Source organism: Euprymna scolopes, chromosome 19, assembly GCF_053919585.1.
Source record: "Euprymna scolopes isolate OS-2025 chromosome 19, ASM5391958v1, whole genome shotgun sequence".
Taxonomy (NCBI): Eukaryota; Metazoa; Mollusca; class Cephalopoda; order Sepiida; family Sepiolidae; genus Euprymna; species Euprymna scolopes.
In genome coordinates this window covers 47,789,241-47,814,916 of record NC_136500.1, presented here as the reverse complement: position 1 = coordinate 47,814,916, position 25,676 = coordinate 47,789,241, and the positions used below count along the sequence as shown (strand labels likewise).

The following is a 25,676-nucleotide window of genomic DNA, read 5'->3' as shown; positions in this document are numbered from 1 at the left end:
GTGACTTCATCGCCACCAGAACGTAAGATTTTTACATTATTGGCATTGGCAAAAGTGTGTTGATTCTGATGGTGTTTATTTCGATCAATAAATTTTTGTTTGAGCCAAGATATGTTCATGTGAATTTAAAAGTTAAAAACTTCAAGAACTGTATTAATCTGATAAATACCCTTGTATATCCATACAATAAATAAATGCAAAATTCTTTATATAAAATTCATTTCGAAATTATGTGCAAATTATAAAAGATCAGGTATTTTGAAATAAATTTGAATGTTTCTATAACTGTTTATATCTATTTTATATAAGATGTTTCAATTAGTGATAGTATTACTATTGCTGTAATTGTAAAAATGTTATGTTATTGATACGCAAATTTTTGTATTAATATTTTATTTGCAAGTACGTGTTTTGCACAATAAATTTTACTCATTTGTTGATTTTAAAAGGATATAAAAAGATAGTTTCAGGAATATAACAAGATTGAACAAAAAATGCAAATCAAATTAACAAAAGTACAAAGGTGTTACATCATTTACTTCACTGATTCTACTTTGTTTTCGATAATTTTATACAGTCTGTCCTCAACAGCTGATGTTAGATTTGTCATTGTAACAAGTTATTGGCTATTTTTACTGCTTGCCAAAGTTCATGCTTGTTGTTTAACAGCCTACCATTGAAATATCTTAAGGGCACTCGGCAGGTTCTCAATTGAATTTCAGTCCATGGCCAATCTATGTACAAATATCCTACAAATTCCATTTCTTATAACAATGTTTTGGTGAAGTCCATCGTTATCAATGATGATCACGAACATTACTCATGATGCTGTGACTTGCACGTGAAATTTTGTGGCAAGAGTTGCGCAATCTCCAACCACGTCCCTCCTGAATTTGCACTGTTTTAGCAATGTTGAACCTAGTCAGAACTAAAATGGGTGACTCTTTGGGAATTTCAGGTGTTGTGTGTGCTCTCCGCTAATCTCAGCATTGTTTCCAGTCATCTTGGACTTCTCCCTGATACTGGACTCAAGCAGTGCTGATTCAGGAGAGGTGTGGTTGGAGATTGCTGTAACCCTTGACTCACAATTACATGTGCAGCTATCCTTGCAGGGGGTATCCATTGTCTCTTGAGACTGAATGGAGGCGATGGTTTTGGTGACATTTCAAGTATGACTTTTGTCTTGCACAAATATTTATATGAAAAAAACTTTTGCATTTATTCACAAATGTATATGAATGAAAATGTTTTTTATTTGTCACACCTATCAAAACGGCTCATTGCTATCAACACTGCCAATTGCTTTTTTTTTTTTCTTTTTTTTTTACTCAATAATACAACATAGTATTTTGAAATACTATATATATATATATATATAAGTACACATCAAAAACCCAGTATACTTAATTTGGATAACTGTTTTTTTAAGTTTTTAAATTGATGTTTTTTTATTGTTCATTTATAATTTTATTGTCCTATTTTCTACTAGGTGTAATAATTTTGTTATTAATATTTGATTAAAGTAATTCAATCATAAAATAAGTTACCATAACCTTAAAATGTTATGTACATTAATCATCAAAGGAGGGAATGTAAATAAAAACTATTAGTTTTTCAAATTGGAATAGATTTAAATTAAGAATATGTAATATAATTTAAACATTTATAAAGAATATTTAAAGCTAATAGTCGTTGGATGGCAAGTAGTTTTTTTTTGTTTATGTGTGTTATACAGAAATTCAGAATTTTGACCTTAATCTGTATGACTTGATATCAATTACATTATTATTATTTTTTTTTTTAATCCAGAAATAATATCTGCTGAGGAATTGATAGAAACTGAAACCCAAATCAGTGAACTGCAAAGCCTTTCCGATAGCAACGAAGAAGAATTGGCCCGACTTGAATCCTGGCCCCAAATTTTAGAAGAGCAGCATCAAACAGAACAGGTATTGCATTCAGAGATGACTAACTGTAGACAGAAGATTGATGAGTGTGAGGACCGATTGCAGAAAGCCCAAAGTCGCATCTCTGAACTGACTGAGGAACTTGAGTTGGAGGTTTCCAAAATTGAGCAGGAGATTAGTGATGTCCAGCGGAAAATCAAAGAAGGGGTTCTAGAAGGGGACGAGTACCAAGAGAAGATCAATGATATAAACAAAGAAATTAGTGACCTTGATTTTGAAGTTGAGAAAAAACAGATGGAAGAAATGAAAATTTCTGCTGAACTGAAGCAATTGAATTTAAAAGAACTTGGTGAGAAACCAATGTTGGAAGCAACAAAACTCTCAGAAACGGGTGAAGGTAAGATTTTACTTTGTCAACTTATCAAACTTTGAAACTTGATTCATTTGCTAAAATGTTGTGAATCTATGCTAAAATTATATATAGTAGATGTCATCAGCAAGGTGATAGCTCATCTCACTGGTGGTAAACATGTATGGATACTTATGTAAATTTCTGCTGTTTAATTTTTGGCAGTACTCTCCTATCTTATCTATGGTCCTGGATATGACCTTAAACTATATCCAGTGGTGAGACCCCAGCTTACGGGCTTTGGGGAGTGTGGAGCCACCCTCTAATTGCCATTGCTCCCAGGTCCACTCTGACCCGGAGTGGTAGTACCTGGTAGGGTCCCAACTATGGGTTAAATAGAAACCGACTTGAAAACAACAAATATATTATATTAAAAAAATTTTCTTCAAAATCTTTGGATTCGGCATTAAATAACGTGAAAAGGGTTGATATGCTGTAAAACAACCAATTTTATCTAGCACTAGGAACCAACATGGTTTTACATTAAATGTGTTTAATCTCATCCTCCTTCTCCTCCTCTCAACTAGTATCAGGTATCATCATGGGCTTAAATTGTCTTCTATATCCCACATCACCCACCCCTGTGCATGCTAATGGTACAAAGATTATATGCAGTGCAGCATGTAAGGGGGAGGGTATTGTTTTTTAATTTGTAAAATCACCTAGCCAGTCAGCGAGAATAACTTGTATAGAAACTAGCAAACAATAAGATTGCTTCAAAATATCAAACATCATATTCTTCAACTATTCTCTCTCTTGTCATAATTTTCATTCTTGGTGAGTTCTTGATGTGAAACAAAAGAATAAGATACCAATTCACAAAGGAAAGTAGCAAAATTAAACAAAGACAGAAACAATCTGAAAGATTTCTTTTAAAACGTAATGCACGATTGGCATTAAACATTTTCTGAAAACTGATTTAATTTTTCTTCTGGGGTCATCAGATCTAGACCTGTCTTTAAGACTCAAATTAAACATTCTTATATTCGACAATTTTATATGAACTAATAAAGTGGTTTCACTTTAGTAAATCTGTCGTGTAAAAATATTTTTTGACTTGCATTAATCAGAGGACTGCTGTCATAATTAAATCTATTTACTTTCTGGAAGTGGTTCAAAACACTAAATTTATACATGAATAAACTATGTATCATGGTTGAACTAACGGCTTAAGGTCCTCAAGTATCTAATACAAGTGAGTTCAGTTTAGTAAATTGCTTACTCAAGATTTTTAACTGACATTCATTAGATTCAACATTTTATTTTTCATAAAATATTTTCAAATGAGATCATGCAAGTTTTGAATTCACAGAATAGGGAAATGCTTTAATCTAATTTGCACAACATAAACCTGACACAACAATGATTTTGAATAAAATGATTGTCATAACCAACATATACATTCATCCAAAAATGTACTCAAAATATTTAAAATATCAATCTCTTCAAGTACTATGTGAAATTGCAATTCCCCATAAATGTAACCATGTACAATTACATTTCTTGTCATAACTTTATTACATTTGGAAGCATTATAAAAATTTAGAGAGCAAATATAATTTGACAAAGCTTAAAACTATTGCTAATTAATCTTAGTTATTTATTAATAGACAAGTGCCACAGTAATAGTTTTGTCAAAGGAAAATATTTTTAAAAAATAGTAAAATCTTCATGTTTAAAGAGAAAAACTTTAAATTGATATTTTATTTAATCACAGATTTGTCAACTATTGACTATTTTGAATTCAACTTGGTTTGGCAATTCATGTGGTTTCAGCAGGACAGAGGCACACAGCACACAATGCAATCATTTACTGAGAGAAACATTTGATGAACAAATAATTTCATGAAATGGAGCTGCCACCTCATTTGTGTGATTTGACCTCATTAGATTTTCTTTGGGGATATGTAAAGTCTCATATTTATGCTGATAAACCAGACACAATAGACTATTTAGAAGACAACACTCAACATGTTATTGCCAAAAACAGCCTAACTTAATGCGTGGAATTTTGTGAAAATTTGACCACTAAATTATGCCATACACGTGCAAGCATGGTTAGAATACTTGGAAAAATCAGTTGTAAAAAGTGATATTCTTCTGAAGGTTAGAGATTCAATTCCGTGTGCGCGACCAAAAAAATATAATTGCGAATTACTTAGGACCTCTATCCAGTCATTGCTGACAGAATAAAAGCATGCTACCCCTGTGAAATAAATAAAGGGGTCTGCTTGAAATCCCGTCCAAATTCCCGAGTTCGACAGAAACATTGCTGAGTTTGACAAGATACACCTGAAGAAGGTCGGAGATTACATCAACCAAAACATTGTGAAAATCACACGCAAGATGAGAACAGTAGTCCAATCAATACAAATACGAATAACCAATCTTCATCTCAAAAATTCAGAAACGTCATATATAATAAACTAAATATATATATAAGAATTAGAAGATGATGGCTCAGGGTTTTTCTGTTCTAGAGAAGAAAGCTGCAACATGACTACACACACCCAAGAAGCATCTTTGTACGAACAGTGAGGCCTATTGAATACAGTTGCTTGTGACATCCTTTGATAAAGTTATACCTGAGGCACAAGGACGAACGAATTTCCACACCTGGCACCTCGCATGCAGTTGAGCTCCATGAGCAGGAAGAATGAAGTGGAAACAAAAATGTACAATCAGTGCACATAAAAATCCACCAATCGACCTCACTGTGGAAGCTTAGATAGTGAGATTGAAACAACATTAAAACACACCATTTGTTGTAATACAATCAATTGAAGATAGACCGATAATGGAAATATCACTCTTCAAAATAGAACAAATCTTCTTCCAAAAAAATATAGTCTAAAACAATTAAGACCTTACAAATGGAAGAATATTCATTGAAGTTAAAAACTCCAAGTTGCAGAAAGCCTGAAAATCTCAATGATATAAAATCAATCTCTAAATTTCTCAAAAGCTCCAACTTATCATTATGCACAATAGCACAATAAACGAAATAATGATAAAAAAAAAGATTAAAAAAATAGCAAAATGTAACACATTAAAAGGATAATGCTGGAACAAAAAATAAATACAAATGCAAAGTAAATTTTAATACTCTAAAACTCCACGTAAAATTGAAGTAGGTTATGTGAAAATAAAAGCTGAAACATGCATAGCAAATACACTTGGATGTTTTTATCGCCAAATGTTTAATCACCATCAAGACAGATGTAATAGATCACCAGTATGTAAAAGATGTGTCAGAAACACAAAACATACAGACTAATGAAATGAGGCAAACTACATTAGCTGCAAAAAGAGCACCCTGCAAGCTCCAAGATTATGAAGTTTGGGGGGAGGGGGGAAATATATCCAGCTTAAAACATGTTAAAAACATTCTTTTCTTGGAAGCAAGGAAAATAATCACCACTACAAGATACTAAAAAAGTACATTCTAAATATAAACATACAAGGACACCGACTGCACAACCAAAATGTAATAAAGCATAAAAGTAACTACCTAAAAGCGAGATTAGAACTGAAATCCAAGAAATGAAAACTATTCTAAGAATAATCATGGAACATACCAGTTCCAGTGCTTATTTAGTATTACACTTATTTAAAAACAAAAATACAAAAAAGTCCTTTGATCTATGTATTCGTCGTGGATTGAAGATGTCATATTCCAAAAGTTACATAAATTGATCAAGTAGCTTTTTTTTTTTTCTTTTTTTTTTTTTAAACTAAGAAAATCAAATTTTATGATGAAGTGAGACATACTATTTTTGGTCAGCTATGGTTTTTGATTCAGCATAAATTAGGGGAAACAACTCAGTTAAAACTATAGAGATTAAAACCAACCTTAACGAATACATTTAGTATTAAAATTGCTAAAAATAATAAGATTTTTTTGTATTTTTTTTTTTTTTTTTTTAAATAAGTGTAATTCTAAATAAGGACCCAAGTTCTCAAAGAAAATAGAAATATCAAAAATTCAATCAACCAAACGATTTCTTCGGTAAAGAAGCTGTAAAAGATCCCTCAACCAATGGGCAAAGCAGAAACAGACAAGGTCCTTGTCCAGAATTCCTCCATATTAAAAAATAAAATAAAGATCTGTATGATGTACATACCTACGACTAAACAGAAATTTGATATTCCAAAAATCATATAAATTGATCAAGTTTCATAGATAAAGATTAACTTTTAGAAAAAAGACTATTCCAACAAAAATTAAATTTGAGACTCTGGAAATGGAAGACGAAAGTTTGTACACGAGTTCAACCCAAACAAAAAAGAAATGTACCTTAAACATGGCTAATAAAATCATCCAGTGGAATATGAGGGTCGAAAAGACCAACCACAATGGATTAACTTATCGCCACATTCTGTCCAGCAGTCATATGCTTAAAGGAAACCTACCAAAAAGCAAATGACTCTTCTCGTATCACATTAAAAAGACATAACATAAATGATGGAGGAAATAGAGCTGCTTCGTGTGACTCATCAGTTTTAAGTAATAAAATCATTTGAAGTGAAATCAAATAAAAAAACCAAAAGCAATTGCAGTATCAGTAACACTGAAGAGCAATAAACATTTGCTCACTAATACTTACGGCTTAGTAAAAAAAAACGAATAAAATAAGACAGAATTGAGCGGACTGATTCAACAACTTAAATCTTTCATCTTATACCCATAAACATCGTTGTACATATTATTTGGATTATTCAGACTGTTGTTCTCATCTTGGGTGTTTTCATAATATTTCAGTCAGTGTGACCTCCGACATTTTTCGGTTATGTAACTTGTTGAACTTGAAAATTTGCACGGAATTTGGAACGAAATCCTTTATTTAATCCATGGGATTAACATAGTCTCGTTTCATCAGCCATGACCGGGTAGAAGTCGTATGTAATTTGCAATTGTATTTTGAGTCTGTATTATTTGGCTTCATCAAACCCGTGGTGTAGTGGTTAGAGTACTTAGAAAAATCAATTGTAAAAGTGATATTCACCTAAAGGTTGAAGGTTCAATTCTCAGTGTGGGTGGTCGAAAAATACAATTGCAAATTACTTGGGACCTTTATCCAGTCATCTCTGATGGAACAAGAGCATGCTACTCCTGTGAAATAAAGGGTTTCATTCAAAATTCTGTCCAAATTACAGAGTTTGACAACATAAATCTGAAGAAAGTCGGAGTTTATGTTGACCAAAACGTGAAAATCACACTCAAGATGAGAACAGTAGTTCCGATGAATCTAAATGACATGAATAACCAATCCTCATTTCAAAAATTCAGAAATGTTGTATTTTGAGTGTTGCCTGCACTGAGGATTGAACTTTCAACTTTTTTTTTGCCAAATACTTTATCTGGTATGCTACATTTCTTTGCAGACATTTCTAGTATGAATTGTGAGAGGCCTAAACTCATGAGAACAGTAGTTTGAATATTCCAAATAATACAAATTTTCAATCCTTATCTCCAAAGTTCAGAAACTCAACGTCATTGCAGTTTTAATTCTATAAGCCTTCTAAGCATTAATTTCTATTATTTATTGTTATCCATTTAATTACAGATTAATTGGATTAATTGGCCACTTTAGTATAATCTTATTAAGGTTAAAAACAATTCTTGTAAATTGTTTCTGATTTTTTGTTTAAATCTCTTGAAATTATAATTAAATTTGATACATAAAATTGTGAATATTGCATATTATGAAGTTCATATCTAGTTCAGTATTTATGAAAGAAGCCGGTGATTGTCCAGAATTTCTCCCATATTTAAAAAAGAAAAATACAGAAAAATCTTTATGAAGTATGTACCTGTGATATAACAAAAAAAAATTCTATTCCAAAAATCATGTAAATTTGTCAAGTAATTTTATTTTATAAAGAAAATCATTTTTAAGCGATTAATGGGAAATCAGTCATTATCAGGCTGAAATGATAAGTTTAAATCATTGGAGAGTTATCTGCCCTTAATGATGCGAGGCAGTCACTTTTTGCTTGCTCATAAAATTTGATTTTCTTATTTAAAAATAAAACAACTTGATCAATTTACGTGATTTTTTTAGAATATGACATTTTTGGTCTGTCACAAGTACGTACTTCATAAAGATTTTTCTTTATTTTTCATTTTTAACTTGGGGGGAATTATGGATAAAAACCAAAAGGCCTTTTGCATCAGTAACAATTAACTTTTGTTGTCTAAGAACTGTATATGTTCTGCATGTGTTTTCACATGATGGCTTCTTTCAGATCAAGCGAAGATGAATGGTATAATACCTTGTTTTCCACAGGTTATATTTTTCTTTAATCCTGTTGTATTCGAGTTTGTTTCAATGGCTACTATCATTCTACTTGGGATCATAATCTGTTAAAGTTTTGCAGTAGAATAAGGATCGAAACAAGAAAGTGAAAGAATAACACGTGTGATCCTGCATATGACCTCGAAAGACATTCACTGGTGAGGCTCAATTTAAAAACTGGGGTTGCCCCTTAGTTACTATTGCTCTCAGGTCTACTATCGTCTGTTAGGGAATTCAGTGCTATTAGATCAAGATGTCTGAAAATACTGGCTGCCTAAACAAAAATGCACCAAACATTGATGTTATTATCGTTTCCTTTTCAAAACTCAATCATGTTCTGCAAAGTCAAAAACAAAAACATTTTTCTACAAAACAAAATAAACACCATGAATAAATATTCAAAGATATAAAGAATTTAAAGAATAAGAACTTTTCCAGAATTACTGAATTCAGCATCAAATAACAGAAATGACGGGTTTTTTGAAATGGAAACACCTTGCAAATTTTGCATCAATTAATAGGTATTTTAAACTTAAATTACCAAAATATTGGTTTCATCTTTCCCTTGAGAGGAAAAAAAAATGTGCTTGTGCAAGACGACCCTTTTTCCAACACTGTGTTTCCATTTTGTCCAATCTTTATAATAGCAATTTCATAAACACCTGTTATTTCTGCCCCACCCTGTATTTGAAGACATAAAGAACTTCAAGAGTAAAAACTTTTTTTCCAAATTGTTGGTTAGTAAATAATCCGGAAAGGGCAGATATGCCATAAACCAACAACACTTATGTTGCAGAAAAGAATTAAAAAGAAAACAAACTTTATTTTGAACTTAGTTAATAAAGATCAGATAATTACAAGTTGTCAAACTTGTTAAATACTTTTTTTTTTTTTTTTTTTTTTTTTTTACATAGGCATCACCACTTATCAAGGCCCAGAGGCCACTCGAGGATAAAGGTTAAAGAGTGTACAGTAGTCAATTGGACAATATAGTAATCGACAGTAATGGAAATTCGGTAAATTTGTTAATTTAAATATTAATTTATTTTATTTCGGACTATTATTCTCATCTTTATTGGTTGTTTTTCACAACGTTTCGGTCAACTATTCCTCTGGCCTTCGTCAGATGGTAACCACGACGGATAGGAACTTCGAATCTACTAACTGCATTCTCAGCAATCACTGCCATCTGAGAATGCAGTTAGGAGATTCGAAGTTCCTATCCGTCGTGGTTACCACCTGACGAAGGCCAGAGGAATAGTTGACCGAAACGTTGTGAAAAACAACCAATAAAGATGAGAATAATAGTCTGAAATAAAATAAATTAATATATATAATGCTCATCTCAAAAATGAATTCCAATTAAAAAATAATATATATACCAATTGTTAACTTAAGTTGAACGGTTCATCAAAAACTTGTTTATGTTGGACTTGAAGACAACCATAATAAGAATAACAATGAATTGGAATTAGTGTTTGAGGTTTTGAAAATCCAAAGTATTGAGCAATTTTCAAATGTTAAGATTGAGAAAAATAAATGATTTTCAATTCTTGAAAACGATTTTCGATTGATTGGAATGTTTTTATTGCATTTCTGCAATTCTGCCTTTCAGCTGTATTCATTTCAAGTTTGCAGGTTATGTTATTACTCGACCGCTTCCATGAAAAAAAAAAAACAATCTTTTTTGCCAAGTACTAAATTCAAATCAAGAGTTTTTTTGCAGGTTTTGAATGTTGAATAAAAAATAGTGTAGCAATACTTTATCTTTAAATAATGAGGGTTTTTTTCTAGCTCAGTATGTGCAGCAAGTAAAAGGTATTTATGACCGAAAGGTTTAAAAGTTGAAATATGTTGATATTTTGGTTAACTGTGAGATTATGCTTATTAAATTTAATCATCTTTGTTTGATGCAAGTGAAAAATGAAACCTTAAAAAATACAAAAGAAAAAGAAAGAACAATGAATAAAAATTTGTTTGGTTTGTTTCTCATACTTAAATGTTTTAAATGTTGAGAGGAATAGAGATAATATCGGTAACAGAAGTTTTTTTTTTTTTTTTTTTTTTTTTTTTTTTTTACTTCATCCCAAAAAAGGCACATTGCGACTGAGACATAAGGAACTACTGTGAGTATGGTCCAGGTTTATAGGAGCATACTGAGTGGGGAGTTGTACAGCAAGATATTTTTCACATTACATTTAAATTTCTGCATGTTGATGCAGTCAGGAGAAATCCAAAGGAAAATCGTTTTAGGAAAGAAATTTAGAGTAGAAAGTTTTCTATTGTTTACGGACTTATACAGTGAAAGGATAGGATTTTTGCTGTTAGTTTGGTTGATTGTGGATATTTTGGGGAGGGGTACAAGCGTATTAGGTTTATCGGAGCACATTCTATGAAAGTACTTGTAAAATAAGCATAAGAATGCCAAATTGTTGTGATAAGGACTGGAGTTTGGTCGACAGTGCAGGAGACTTTTAAGTTAGACTCTTTTTTGCACCCTGCAAGTGAAGAACAGTAGGAAGACGTGAATAAAGAAAAGATAGGAAGAGGAGAGTAAGAAGATGACATAAAGAAGAAATGGTGACCAACAGTAAGAGAACAATAAAGGGATTACATAAATAAATGACCACGAATCTGTATTATTCGGATTATTCAGTGTCATGACGTGAGTTATCATTCTTTCAGATTAGTCGGAAAGCGTTACTTGCCCTTGAATAAAGCCGGTTCACTGTTATAATGCTGGAAGAAAAAGGGGAAATGTAACAGTAACAAGAGTGTGAGATGATGATGTAAGAAAATGAAAAGGAGATTCACAGCAGCATATTTTTTTACATATTACAAGGAAATCACTTTATCGAAGGCCAAAGGCCACTCAATGATAAGGGTTAATGAGTGTAAGCTGGTCACTTAAATAAGTGTAGTGATCGTTAGTGGTGAAAATTGGGTAATATTTGATTATCTAAAGTGACGGCTCAACAAGAATTTGTTTACATTAGACTTGAAAACGACCATATTATATATTGACTTATTCTATTTCAGACTATTATCCTCATCTTTCTTAGATGTTGTCTCGCAACGTTTCGGCCAACTATTCCTCTAGCCTTTGTCAGGTGGGAAACATGACGGGATAGGAACTCCGAATATCCTAACTTCATTTTCAGCAATTACTGCCAACTATAGTTGTTGTCTCACCATGTTTTGGCTAAGTAAGCCTCTGGCTGGCTTTGTGTAGGATTGAAACCGTTATCTTCAGACAGTTCTCACCTGGAACCATAGAGATTCAACGTCTCTATCCATGGGGCCCGTGGTGTAGTGGATAGACACGTTGAATCTGTTGTGAAACAACATCTAAGAAAGATGAGGATAAATAAAATAAATAAAATAATACTCATCTCAATAATGAATTACAATTAAATAATATATAGACCATATTATAGTCAGCTGGAAAGCAAACAGCAGAACAGTTCATAATCAAGCAGTTCTAGGAAAGAAGCTTTGTTCGTTGAATCTATATTTAGGTTTAGGCACAGCTAGTGAGGGAAATTGTTGATAGTGGTTGTAGCTTTTTCTGAAAGTTTAACAAAGGAGGATCATAGATTGAAACTCAGACAGGCACTTGCCATGAAAATAATGATAGAGCAGAGACAGGCTTTCAACGTCTCTTCTGTGAGAAATAGGTTACAGGGAGAAAAGGGCATCACCTACTAGGTTTTACAGCCGTTTTTCAACTCTATCAAGACAGGATAGGATGCACCGAGCAGATAAACTATCTATCAATTTATCTACATAACCAGTGTACTATGTGCCATTGTTAATTCGATACCTCAGTTGTATTTTTATTATATTTTTGTTCCTTGTTTTCTTTGTGTTTTCATTGGTGCTATCTATTTTTATGATTTTGAAAGGCAAGTTCTTGGCTCTTTTCCAGATGTACTGTCCAACCATAAAGGGTATATCTGTTGCAAAATTCATAGTAACAGTGAGAATCATAGTCTTAAAAACAAAAACAATACAAATAATGCCTCATCTAAAAAATTGTGATCAAAACTAATATTTTATCTTTTACTTGTATTGAATTATGTTTGTTTTCTATTCATTGATGATTGTCTATTATTATTCATCATCATCATTGTAGAAGCACAACTTGATTTTCCATAGTCATCATCATCGTCATCATCACTTTTGTTGTTTATAAAAGATTTCTTTGCTAATCTGTGTTTTTTTTCTGTTTCTTTTCTTTTTTACTATTAAAAATAAAATTTAAAAAATGGCTGCCACCTTTTGGAAATTAGCTGCAGGCATCTGTAAGTCTTATTAGAATCTCATTTCCTTTATTCTCTTGTTATTTCTTATTCAACCCCGCTCCCTACTTTTTTGATTTTTCTTTTTCTTTTAACTGTCTATTTGAACTTGTAAAAATAAAATATCTTCCAATCCAACCCTTTTTAATGAATAATGGACCCTCCTCCTCCATTTTATTTCCTGTATTTTCTGACTAACTATATGAACAGATGATCCAGTGGTATGCAGAGAAGGGTTTGTACCAATCATTAGAACTATCTACTTTTCTCATAATATTATTGAGACTAGAAGAACCCATGGAAATTCCACGGAATGAGAAATTTATTTAGTCCACAAATATGTTATGATAAAGCTAATATTTTTCTGGATAGCATAAAAAATTAGATTTTTGGACAGAAAAACTAACATGCAGTAAATATGAGTTTATTAACATTTCTATGAAAATAGTGTCCTTGTATTTTAAGTATGGAACTAAGCCAAATGAGATAAATTGATAAGTATTGATAAATATTCAGAAAGTAATATTTTGCTACATAGTTCAATACAAATAATAAAATCATATTGTAAGAGACAATCTTTAATTTACTTATGTCCAGCACCACTTAGCAGACAATGTTTATTTTTTTGCCCTGCTTCTTTTAAATGTTACCTTTTATGGAATGTTTCACTGAATTTGTTACAATTTTGACTATTACTTCAAAGAAGTAGGAAGAATTAATGTAACAAAGTTGCCTTTTTAATTGCTTATTTTATTGTAAACGTTTGTCTACAAAAGAATGTTTTGTGTGGAACAGCATCATACACATGCATCTCTTGGCATCTTGCTTGAGAGAAATAAAGAAATAAAGCTAGGAGTTTTTGGTGTAGATATGAAAACATCTTTTTTGTCTGAGGTGATCTCTACATGCATGTCAGTCAAAGGTATACATTAATCGATAGATATTTTAGTAAGATTATTTAAATTTGTTAACTATTAGGTGATTCTCTTTCTTGGTTTTTAGTCCAGGTGTAAGCAATTAAACTGCTAAGCCTTCCAAGATTTATGGTAAATGTCATGGCTAATCATATTACTTTCAATATATTGCCTGATATATTCATTAGAAATTAATTTTGTTTCTGAATTTTTTAGATGAGGATCGATAATTCATATTATTTGAATTATTCAGACTACTATTCTCATCTTGAGTGTAATTTTTACAACATTTTTTGTCAATGTCACCCCTGACCTTCTTGTGGACCCATGGCATAATGGATAAAGTACTTGGTAAAATTCAGTTGTAACTTACATTCTTCTGGAGGTTGAAAGGTTCAATTAAATTGAAAAAATATATAAATTAAAAAATTAAAAAACTTAAAAAACACAAACATTGCAGACAATTGTCATGTTTTGATAATTCTACTCTCTCGTCTTCTTTAGGTGTCTTTTCTTGTAGTCGGTAACCTTCTGGGAATTTCAAAATGAATCAATTATTTAATCCGTTCAAGTATACTGTTCTTGTTCTGTTGTGTTCTCTGCCATTAAGAAATCTTGTAAATGATTCAGGTTTCCAGTTCATTCACCCGGGATTGAACCTGCAATTTCAAAGTAAAAATAATTTTCTATTATCTTATAACTAACGTTTTTATTCACTTGGCCATGGGTTCAATTAAAACTTAAGAAAAAAATGAACATATTAAGCATCTCATAGGCATGTAATATGGCCGCATGAAAACAGTCATTGTTGAATTTATAAAATGTAAATGTTTGATATTTAAGTTATAAATAGTTGCATAAAATTTATAAAATGTAAATGTTTGATATTTAAGTTATAAATAGTTGCATAAAATTTATAAAGTGTAAATGTTTGATATTTAAGTTATAAATAGTTGCATAAAATTTATAAAATGTAAATGTTTGATATTTAAGTTATAAATAGTTGCATAAAATTTATAAAATGTAAATGTTTGATATTTAAGTTATAAATAGTTGCATAAAATTTATAAAATGTAAATGTTTGATATTTAAGTTATAAATAGTTGCATAAAATTTATAAAATGAAAATGTTTGATATTTAAGTTATAAATAGTTGCATAAAATTTATAAAATGTAAATGTTTGATATTTAAGTTATAAGTAGTTGCATATAGTTTGGGGATATCTTATTCTTGTTTATATTATTAACAATGCGTTTTATTTTTGTTTGTTTTTGTATCAATTATCTGACACGCATGGTTCAAAGAAATATGGACAATTGAAATATGTATTAACAAATACATTTAAGGCTTATTAATAGTTTCTGGCATTATGTTAGTAACACAGGAAATGAAAGGCATATATTAAAAGTTAAAAATACATGAACGTGAAGAATTTAATACAAAAAAATTAATTCTGACTAATACAGAAGTGTTGGCATAATTAATCTGAAATCTTTTGGGAGGTACGGGAATTGGAAAAATTTTAGCCTTATTTCCAATTTTTTAATTTTGTTAAGTTGAATTTTCCATTACTGTTACTAATGATGAAATGATAAATATTTGCTTTTAAACAATTAGCAAAACTGAATTTGTAATAACATCAAATATCAATGTAAATTTATTTTATTCTTAGAAAAAAATGAAAAACGTGTAGTGAATAAAGAATGGAAGAATGCAGTGAAGTTGGTTGGTGTGCATCTTGCTTGTCAGTAGAGATTAGATGTCGTAGATTCATTGGCGAAAGGTTAAGAAAATGGTTCACAGCAATTGGCCTAATTTTGTGTCAGAAGATCGCTGCGATGCTAAGGATCCAAGCAATGGTTGAAAAGGCCAATCACTGGATCTGGTTTAAAAGGAACAGTGATGAATGGCTAGAACAATAAATGCAGAGTTAACACTAAATATAAATCCTGTTTTGGATATGAACAACAAAAAGGTCATTTTGGCAGCTCAACGTTAACATGCCGTAGAGCAGATGATCCAGTATGTGGATCCCCATTTTCTATGAGTGCAAAATGGCTGCCAAACGGGAAGCTCCAAAACTATGCGCATTCTCTCCTGATGATTCCAAGAATCTACTGGTGTCCGGTATGTAGGATAATTGTCTGCCAGCATTTGTCCTGCAAGCTGTTTGTACAAAAATACAAATTGATATTTTGTAATGGCAAAAAATTGAATCAATTTGTAAATACAAATTCGTTTATGTTTGGAAAGGTATAGAAGTGAGATTAGATAAAGGTATAGAAGTGAGATCAGATAAAGGTATAGAAGTGAGATCAGATAAAATGCAACGTAAATCTAATTCATTATTTAAAATTTTAAGTATTATATTTTTTCATGCTTACATTTTGTTAAAACATTGATTGTTTAGTCCACCAGAATAAACTACTAAAAATGAAAAAACTTGCACCATTTTTTTTTTTCTTGAAAATGTTATCAAATTTTGAAATAAAAAATGTATTTTTAATTACTCATTAAAATTTTAGTAGTGGGCTTCATTTTTTTTTTTTTTTTTTTTATTTATGTTTGATGTCAAATGATCTTCTATCTTGATTTTTCTACTAATCTTTGGCCACCAAAAGTTCTTAGGTGTATATTTAGATTTATACTTGATGGAAAAAAAAAAAAAAAACACAAAAAAATCTTTATGATATACATACATGTTACAAAACGAAGATGTTATATTCCAAAAATCATATAAATTAATCAAGTAGTTTTGTTTTTTTAGAAAAATTTAGAAAATCAAACTTTACGATTTTTAACAATTAAAGTTTTATTTTGAATACAAACAAAATCTCTGTAGTCGAATTCAATTGTCACAAAACTTAAAACAATATGGCTTCTACCTGCTTCCCTTTTATTTCCTCATAAAATTTGATTGTTTTAATTTAAAAAAAAAAAAAAAACGACTTTTTTTTATAAAATAAAATACTTATAAAATACAGGTGGAGTCTATCTCCGAAATATTAATTTTCAGCAAATAAATATTTGTTTATTTTCATAATATTACATTGTAATTTGGCTTATAAACGTATTTTATACGTTTTTTACTTTTCAAATTTGAACAAAGCTTATATCATGGAAAAAAACTCTGACTTTCACTACTTGATTAATTCATATGATTTTTGGAATATGACATCTTCATTCTGTGATGAGTACATACATAACAAATATTTTTCTGTATTTATTTTTTACCTAAGTGTAATTCTAAAAAAGGCACCATATTTTCCTATAAAAATTGAATGGAAAGTATTTTACCCCATTTTATTTTAATTATAATTTGATGTTCAATCGATATAGTATGAAGTTCTTTTGTTTTGTTTTTTTTTGTGATATCTTAATTTATTATTTAATTCGTTATTTAATGTGTTAATTTAAGTTTTCATAATTTATATTCTAAATTGCCCCTACCCAACCCCCAAGAAAATAATTCTGTTTTTTTTTGGGGGGGGGGGTACCATTGTTTTTTTTTTCTTTGTCCGTTTCCATATAGAGCATTCACTTTAACAAAATAGTTGATTAAAAACGAGTCATTTTTCCAGGAATTATTCCCCTGATGTGAAAAATGGCTTAAAATAATCTTGTAAGAATGGTTAACTTTTCAGTGTGAAGAATTTTCAAATTTTTATATATTATCATTTTCTTTTACTGATTGTTTTTTTCTGCAGGTTGCTACAAATGCGATAGGTATGACGGGTGCACAACAGCACATGCACACACATGCAAAACAAATGTCTGTATTCCCGTGTAATACCTGATATTTATATTATTCCTGAAAGGAAATTGGTTCAGTTGTACTCTAGGCATTGTTAGAATATCTTGCCTATTTGGCTTTGTTTGAATCCAAATTTTGATAATAATTTTGGTTGTTGGTTTCTATGTACTTGCCTTCCTATAAGAGCAGACTTAGATATAAGGTTTTTTTTTATGTGGAGGAAAAAAATTAAGAAAAGAGGCACTCTGTATTTTAACAAAAAATACAAATTGTTTCGATCTAAAAGGATTTATCCTTCACTGACTGAGGACAGGAAAAAGAAAGGGTGGCATCAGAACCTATATTACACAAAATAAAGTTCAAATTTACTTTTAAGCATTGAGGATTTAAATTAGTGTTTTAATAGTGTGTAACCATTTATTTTATTTATTTTTTGAACAAAAAATATTTCACTTTAAAAATGTTATTATTATGCACAAAAACAAACTTTCAACAAATATGATAAATTTAAAAGCAAAACTGAAGTCAAAACATACTAATTTAATTTGTGAACATGGTTACAACAAGTAAAAAAATTGGATGAAAGTTCCAAAAGCATTAAAAAGTCAATGAAAATGTTATTTCATCATAAGACATGCAATTTATCCAAAATTTGGGCAAAAATCCAAGTCAATTAGGAAAGCTATTCCAACAGCCGTTATTCTACAAATGAAATAAAAAAATATTTTCTGTTTAAAATTTTAATATTTCCCCTTTTCCATGATTTAAACAAATTTTTTTTCACCTTCATCTAGACATGAAGTTTATAATATATTTTTTTGCGAGACAGACATACATACATACATTTAAACAGACAGGTGCGATTTATATAATATACTAGCGCGGGTACCCGGCGTTGCCCAGGTGTTTAGAGGTGTGTGTGTTTGGGGGGGGGGTTCAAAACAAAAGAATAAGCAAAGTAATAACCCTGTTTAAATATTATATAAAAAAAACAATGTTAACAATTCTTTTAAAAAATCGTTGCCCGTGTGTTTATAGGTGTGTTTGTTGGGGGGAGAGGGAGGTTAAAAAAAAGTTTTGGTAGGTAAGTAGGATCGAACCTGAAGCCTTGAAGTGAAGGTGGAAAATAAAGTGTGAAAAAAACCTGACACATTACCCGCTCGGCCAGCAAGGAAAAGTAACTGAAACATGTTTGAATTTAAGTATTAAAAACAGAATTGAATTGAGTGCGATTTTAATGAGGTCAAATAGAAATACTGCAGTTAATTTTTACTGTGAGGCAGTTTTTTTGGGGTTTGTTTCTCCAACTTTGGCTGGTTTTGTTCCCCAAGATGTGGGGGGGGCAGCTCTTTATAAAAAGCGGATTGTCCAAATTGAATAGTAATTTTCTGATATAAGGGGTTTCCCCCGCATTGATCAAAAGGTTCCTGGCGCAATTGTCGGGAACAATGCCTTAGCTTCAAATTAGTTTTGCTTTTATACAAAAAAGCCGAACGAACACAAGTGGGGCTGAAATAGCAAGAATTTTGTAAAAAGCGACATAAATAAATCTAGACGTGATGCGCGTTCGCAAATCATACATATTATGATCTAGCGGGTATATAAACGGTTGTAAGATATAGTACCCCCCCCTCTCGAGAACTCCGTCGAGAAAAGCCTTTCTTAGACACACAAAAATGTGTGCGCTACATTTGCCTTTTATGTATATAGATTACAATTAAAATGTATACAAAGAAAAGTGACTAAACTAATAAAAAGAATAAAAAATCTTAAGAATTCCAACCGATTTTTAGAATTAAGTTTAACTGGCACACTGTGAACAATGGCATTCTAAGGTAATCAAACACAAATACTATTTGTTACAATGTAGAATGGTAAAAGTGCATAATAATTAAGTCAAGAAATCATAAACAAAAAAACACAACAAATAACTTATACCAAATGTAGTAGAATTTAAGTATCTACCAACCCACATGTTTTTAAATTGTAGAAACTGTAAGATTTATCTCTAAATTTGTTTTCATTAAATTAATTTGTTGGCACACGAAAAAAATGTCAACTTTTCTTTAGAGATGGTCGCTTATTTTTAAATAACTTTATGCCGAAAAGATAGTTAAAAGTATATTGCTTACTCTCCCATTAACTTTAAAATCCGGGAGGGGGGGGATCTTGCCACTTGGACTGGATTAGTGGTAGGGTAAGTCAATTATTTTTTTATTCCTTTCAATATGAAGTTATCCAAAGATAAGTGATACACTCTCAAAAAAATTGACAAAACTGTGAGTGTATCAATAAGTCGACCTAATGACAGTAAGGTTAGATATAAAAAGTCTTAGAATCAGTTTCCACACTTTAAAAATATACAGATAATTAAATTCTACTGCATTTGGTAGAAGTTATTTTTTTGTTTTGTTTTGTTTTTCTTCCAATTATTTGACTATTAACTATTCTTTTTACCTGTAAAGTTGTGAGAGATTTAATTAAAATCGAAATTGAAATATTTTTAGTATGTCAATTTGATGAGATTTTTGGTAATTGCTACTTCCTCGTCACATTGTTCACTTTTTTATTGTCTTTCTTTATTTTCACCCCCAACTTGATCCCATTTTTCATTTTTTTTTTATTTTTCCTTTCCTATTTTCTCTTTTGAAAAATTTTTTGTTGGTTTCTTTGTTTTATTTATTTATTTAGTTTTTTCAATTTAACTTTCACACATAGCCTAAAATAACTCTCACTTATTTCTCCCTTTCCTGCCCATTTCTTTTATTTCACTAATTTTTCATTTTTTTTTTTTTATTATTATTAGTGAACATTTGTGTATTTCTTTCTTCACCATACATATTTCACTTCAAGTAGAATAACGAAAGAATATATAAATACCTGATAAAATCTATATACTATTAAAATGTTATGGTTTTTGGAGAGTGTTCATATGCAAAAAGAAACGTGATTGGTTGAATGAAAAGGGAACAGGCAAAGTATACATTACTAAGGCAGTAGTGTTTTAATGTCAATTTAGAGTTTAAATCTCATGCAAATCTGAAATTTTTTTTTTAACTGGATACATGTTTTATGCATTTTAAAAAACTAACATAATATAATGACACAAGTATTATATATATTTCTCCAAAACCTCTGGCCTTGATGGAGGGGATACTAAAATTTGCTGCTATGGTTTCAAACGATCTGAAATAACAAGGGGAGATTTAATTCAAAATATTTCTTATATGTTATATCTCCCCTCTTTTGGAAATAGGGTACGATTATGAATACGATTATCAAATAATCCTTATAGACTGTGAAATTTACTTTATGTATGAAAAGCAAAGATTAATGCTGAAATAATTTGCATTTATCTAGGACTCATAAAATTAATGAGTAAAAAATGTTATATAAAAACCATACATTAAATTTAAACAATGCAACTTTTCTTTTTCTTTTTTTTTTTTCAAAGAAGTCACCACTTATCAAGGCCCAGAAGCCACTCGAGGATAAGGGTTAATGAGTGTATGGTACAACATTGAGTAATCATTAGTGGTGGAAATTTGGTAAAGGGGATTACTTGAGGGAATAGTTCATCAAAAACTTGTTCACATTGGACTTGAAGACGTCCATATTGTAGTCAGCTGGAAAGTAGGGAAATGGAAGAGAGTTCCAAAGGTGTACAGTTCTAGGAAAGAAGCCTGAATTTTTAAATACAAGGCATACTGATGTGGTTTTCCAGGGAGTTGGAAAGCGATTCTCCTTAAGACCATGCTAAAACAGCTTTGTAAGTATGGGGGCTAGTTAGGGTTGAAGCTTTTTCAGCACTATAATTGTAATGCTGTCAGAGCCAGTTGCTTTACTGGAATCAAGATTTTTGATTAGCTTGGCAACATCACACACATATATTTGTATGTCGCATAGCATGTTTTCACACACAGGAGGAAATACAGGGGCTTGGTGGCCCTGGTTGCATAGGGTAGAATTAGCTACAAAGAGTTTGCCTTTGTCTAATGCTGACGAGATTACCTCAGGTACACTGATGATGGTTAGGATAGAGCGTACACTTCTATTCAGAACCCTGTTTGTTATTTGCCAAAATTGGTGGGAATCAAGCCGCTGCTCAGCTACTTTGGACTTGATGGACTGAGCATACAACTCTCTCGCGTCCTTTATTACTCTTTTACAGTGGCTGCTGGCAGTCTTGAAAGCGGCTTTAGTCTCAGTATATATATTACGTTGGAAGCAATGGAAAAAGTGATTTCTGTGTGCAATGGCAGCAGTACATTCCGGAGAGAACCATAGCTGACTCTTAGATTTTTGCTGGAATTTTTTGGAGGGTATGAAGCATTCTATACCATTCTGCCATCTAAATTAAACTAATGTCTTTGCAGGATGAGGGAGTATTATTGTTTTACACATAAGTAAAATAATTCCAAATCATTAATTAAACTGTGTTTCATTTTACTTCAATCAAAGTTCTCGGAAATCAAGGGGTTCCTTTCCTAGAGCTAACAATTGATCTCCATACGATACATAGATATTCAAATGTTCCATTAACGTTTTCTTTTACCTTTCAAACACTGAGTTAGCAAAAAGGTTGAGAACATAATTTTCCTCTTCCCAATTGACCATTTTAGTATGTTATAGTATATCTTTCTTGTAGTCTCTTGGTCTTACTGGAATCCAGGATAATAGTTCATCTACTCTAGAGTATCTGATTTCGTGCTGTTATTTGAGGTAACAACAATTGGGGAAGGTGCATAATTCCTCGTAAAAACCAGTGTGAGCCAGGCTTACCGAGAAGGTCTTATTTGAGCCACAAATACCATGTGATTTTGAATATTTAGTTAGTTTACTTGTAGGGAAAAGTTATCCTCATGCTAAGTTGACCTGACAAACTCTTGTACAAAGAGACTTTAGACATTAAAGTACAATGTCTAATAAGCCCTCAAGCTTAATGCAGACAAGTGTGATTTATTTCCTGTAAATATCTGTTTAAAAAAAAAAAAAAAAAAAAAAAGATTCATTCTGTTTTCAGTATTTCTTACATATTTTTCTTTTTTTCTTTGCAGTGATTTTAAAATTATTAGAGAAGCAGCAACAATTTACAAGACAGGGAAGTGGATCCAGCAAATCTACTGGATCCAAGACTGAAAGTGAAGCTGTCGCCCCAACTTGTGCAGAACCAAAGTCAATAACCACTGATGGCGTTTGGGTTTAACGAACACACACAACCAATCCATCCTCATTTTCATTCTACTACCCCTTTCTCACCTCTCCTTCTCAACCTCCAAGATTTTTCAGTTGGTGGATTCTCGTTTACTCGCGTTCATCTTGAATTCACCTGAAGCTGTCCGACATGATATGGTTCACTTCAGTAATACACAAAACATATTCAAAATCCATTTTCTTTATCTATGTAAAGAAAAAAGTAGCTGCTGCATGAGCACTGCCTGCTGCATCCTAAATGCAATCGGTTTCTTTTGATCGTATGCACATGTGAACCCATTGGACATTGTTGGACAACCCTTCTAAAATGATGAGCGAAGAACTTCAACGTTTCATACTTTATCCAAGAATTTAGCCTAATGTCAATTTATTTTTTGCCTGAGCAATTTTCTGTCCTTCATTTTCATAATTCAAACACATCCAACATTAAAATTCTGATCAGTTCTTAAGTTTGTTTTACTTTTTAAAAAATATCCTAATGTATGGTCAGACATTTTTACAGCGAAATTAGGTTTCAACATTAATGATTGCTTTTGAACTAAAAATCATAATTTTTATCATTTTTTTTTTTTTTTTTTTTTTAGTAAAAACAATACTTAACACATCTTAGATGTTTGTTATAATTAACAGAAAATTTAAAACGAAAACGATCATGACGATGACTCTTTAAAAATTGCATAGGACCAGATAACTCCCTGTATCTTGTCCATTCGCACTTGCACAATTTTCTGTAGAAAACTTAGTTATCTACCCCTTCATGTAAATTCTGGAAAAACTCATGGAATTATTTGCCCTTGTTCAATTTTCTAGCGAAGTAATCCTTGGACTTTTGAATAGGGGCAAAGTGTAATATCTGTTCTGATATTACACTCTACTTTTTCTGTCTTTAGTTAGAGAGGGAGAAATTTTTTTGAACTGAGGCACATTTTACTTTTGTCTATGCATTGTTTATTTTAATTTTTATTAATAAACACGTAATGTGTTAAGTATTGTTTTACTTAAGAAAATGATATAAATCAATATTTTAGTATAAACTGAAACTAATTTTGCTGAAAATAACGACTGTAAGCCTTTTTTTTTTTTTTTTTTTTTTTTTAAACTTATTTTTGATAAGTAGCAAACCTTATCCAAAATAAACTTCAAAATATACGGATTTCTTTTCTTTTTTTTTTTCTTTTCTGAAGTATAAAAGAGGAGATAACTTTGGTCAGTTGTTTTTACTTTTATTTTCTCAACAAAAAACACAAACTTCTAGACTGATTAGCTAGACACACATTTAGCAAACTAATGACATTACAAATTCTCTATCACTTTGGAGAAGGAAATAAAATATAATTTTTGTATTTTGTCTCTTGTCTGATTAAATATTGTCGGATATTAAAGCTCACTCATCCCAAATATGAAAGCAAAATAAAGTGTTTTTGTTTACTTGTCACGCCAAAGAACATCTTTCTAAATCTTTTTCTTTTAATTTTTTTTGTTTTTAATGTTGTTCTACCCCCAAACAAGACACAGTGCCACTTTGACATTAGGGGCTACTATTTGGGACCAAATTTGCAGGGATACTATGTAGGGAGTTCAGCAGCAAGATATCTATTCACATTACACTTGAACTTCTGCATGTCAGTACAGTCAGAAGCAGAGAACCTGGAGGGAATTCCAAAGTCTCGCAGTTTGAGGGAAGAAATTATTTTAGGTTTTCCAGCATTTCTACAGTGTAACAGTGGGATTTTACTGCTTGGTTGATTAGTTCGGGTATTTCTGTTGAATGGGGGTACATTTCTGTTGAATGGGGGTACATTTCTGTTGAACGGCGGTACATTTCTGTTGAACGGCGGTACATTTCTGTTGAACGGGGGTACATTTCTGTTGAACGGGAGTACATTTCTGTTGAACAGGAGTACATTTCTGTTGAACGGGGGTACAAGTGCTTTGAGTTTGTCAGAGCACATGCCATTAAACTACTTGTAAAACAAGCAGAGATGCAATATTTTGGATATGGAACAGAGGTTGGAGTTTAGTTGCTAGTGTGAAACCTATTAGGTTGGTGACTTGTTTTTGAACTCTGTTGAAGAGTGAAAGACTAGTGACAGATGCAGGATCCCAGGTGTGGCAAGAATACTTGATGCATGGGAGAATAGTAGCCTTGAAGAGGATACTATCAAGTATAAGTAACCTTCTAGCATGGTAGAAAGAGCCCGCCGCCTTCACAACAGCCTTGGCAATGACTTCAATATATTTGTTTCAATTCAGGTTACCTGTGAATGTTAGGCCGAGGAGCTTAAATGAAGTACTTTCAAGTAGTGTATAATTAGACATGGCTATCAGTGATTGTGAAGATTTGTAATTAAAAGAAAGGAGTTTAGTCTTGGCAACATTGACTGTTACCATCCATTTACAGCTCCATTCAACTATAGACTGGAGGTCTTCCTCTAAGGTTTCAGCCATTTTCTTAGATATGTGTTTATTCATTTTCCCTTTGAGTCTGTTATAGATATACCTATTTCAGACATAACTTTATAAGGGAGATCATTAATAAAGGTCCAAAGGAATAATAAAGGCACACCTGCATTTATATATCATGTTGTTTTGATGTACGACTATCAAGCACAACCTGGATTTTTTCTTATTTAAAGAAGAATTTGATTATGTTAAGTATTTGTCCAGTGATACCATATTGATTTGTGTTTTATAGCATTTTGTATTCAAGTTATTGTTTTAATCTTTTGTTACTCTTTTTTATGTTTAAATGTGTTTTTATATGTTTAAATGTTTTTTTTTATCTTTTTTAATCCATAAGAAAAATCTATATCAAAACCTTACTGTTACGCTGAAGCAAAACCATTAAGCGCTATTATCTTTAAAAAATACTACCAT

General features: G+C 31.2%; 1 protein-coding gene across 1 annotated transcript in view; it reads left to right on the top strand.

The window, feature by feature from the left end:
* LOC145303561 (uncharacterized) overlaps nt 1-24,244 on the top strand; it is a 150,595-nt gene extending 126,351 nt beyond the window's left edge. The window contains exons 3-4 of the mRNA XM_080145074.1: nt 1,810-2,304; nt 22,643-24,244. Coding sequence (XP_080001200.1) covers nt 1,810-2,304; nt 22,643-22,791 — 644 coding nt within the window. The 3' untranslated portion in view covers nt 22,792-24,244. The remainder of the gene's footprint in view (nt 1-1,809; nt 2,305-22,642) is intronic.
* Nucleotides 24,245-25,676: the final 1,432 nt, after the last annotated feature.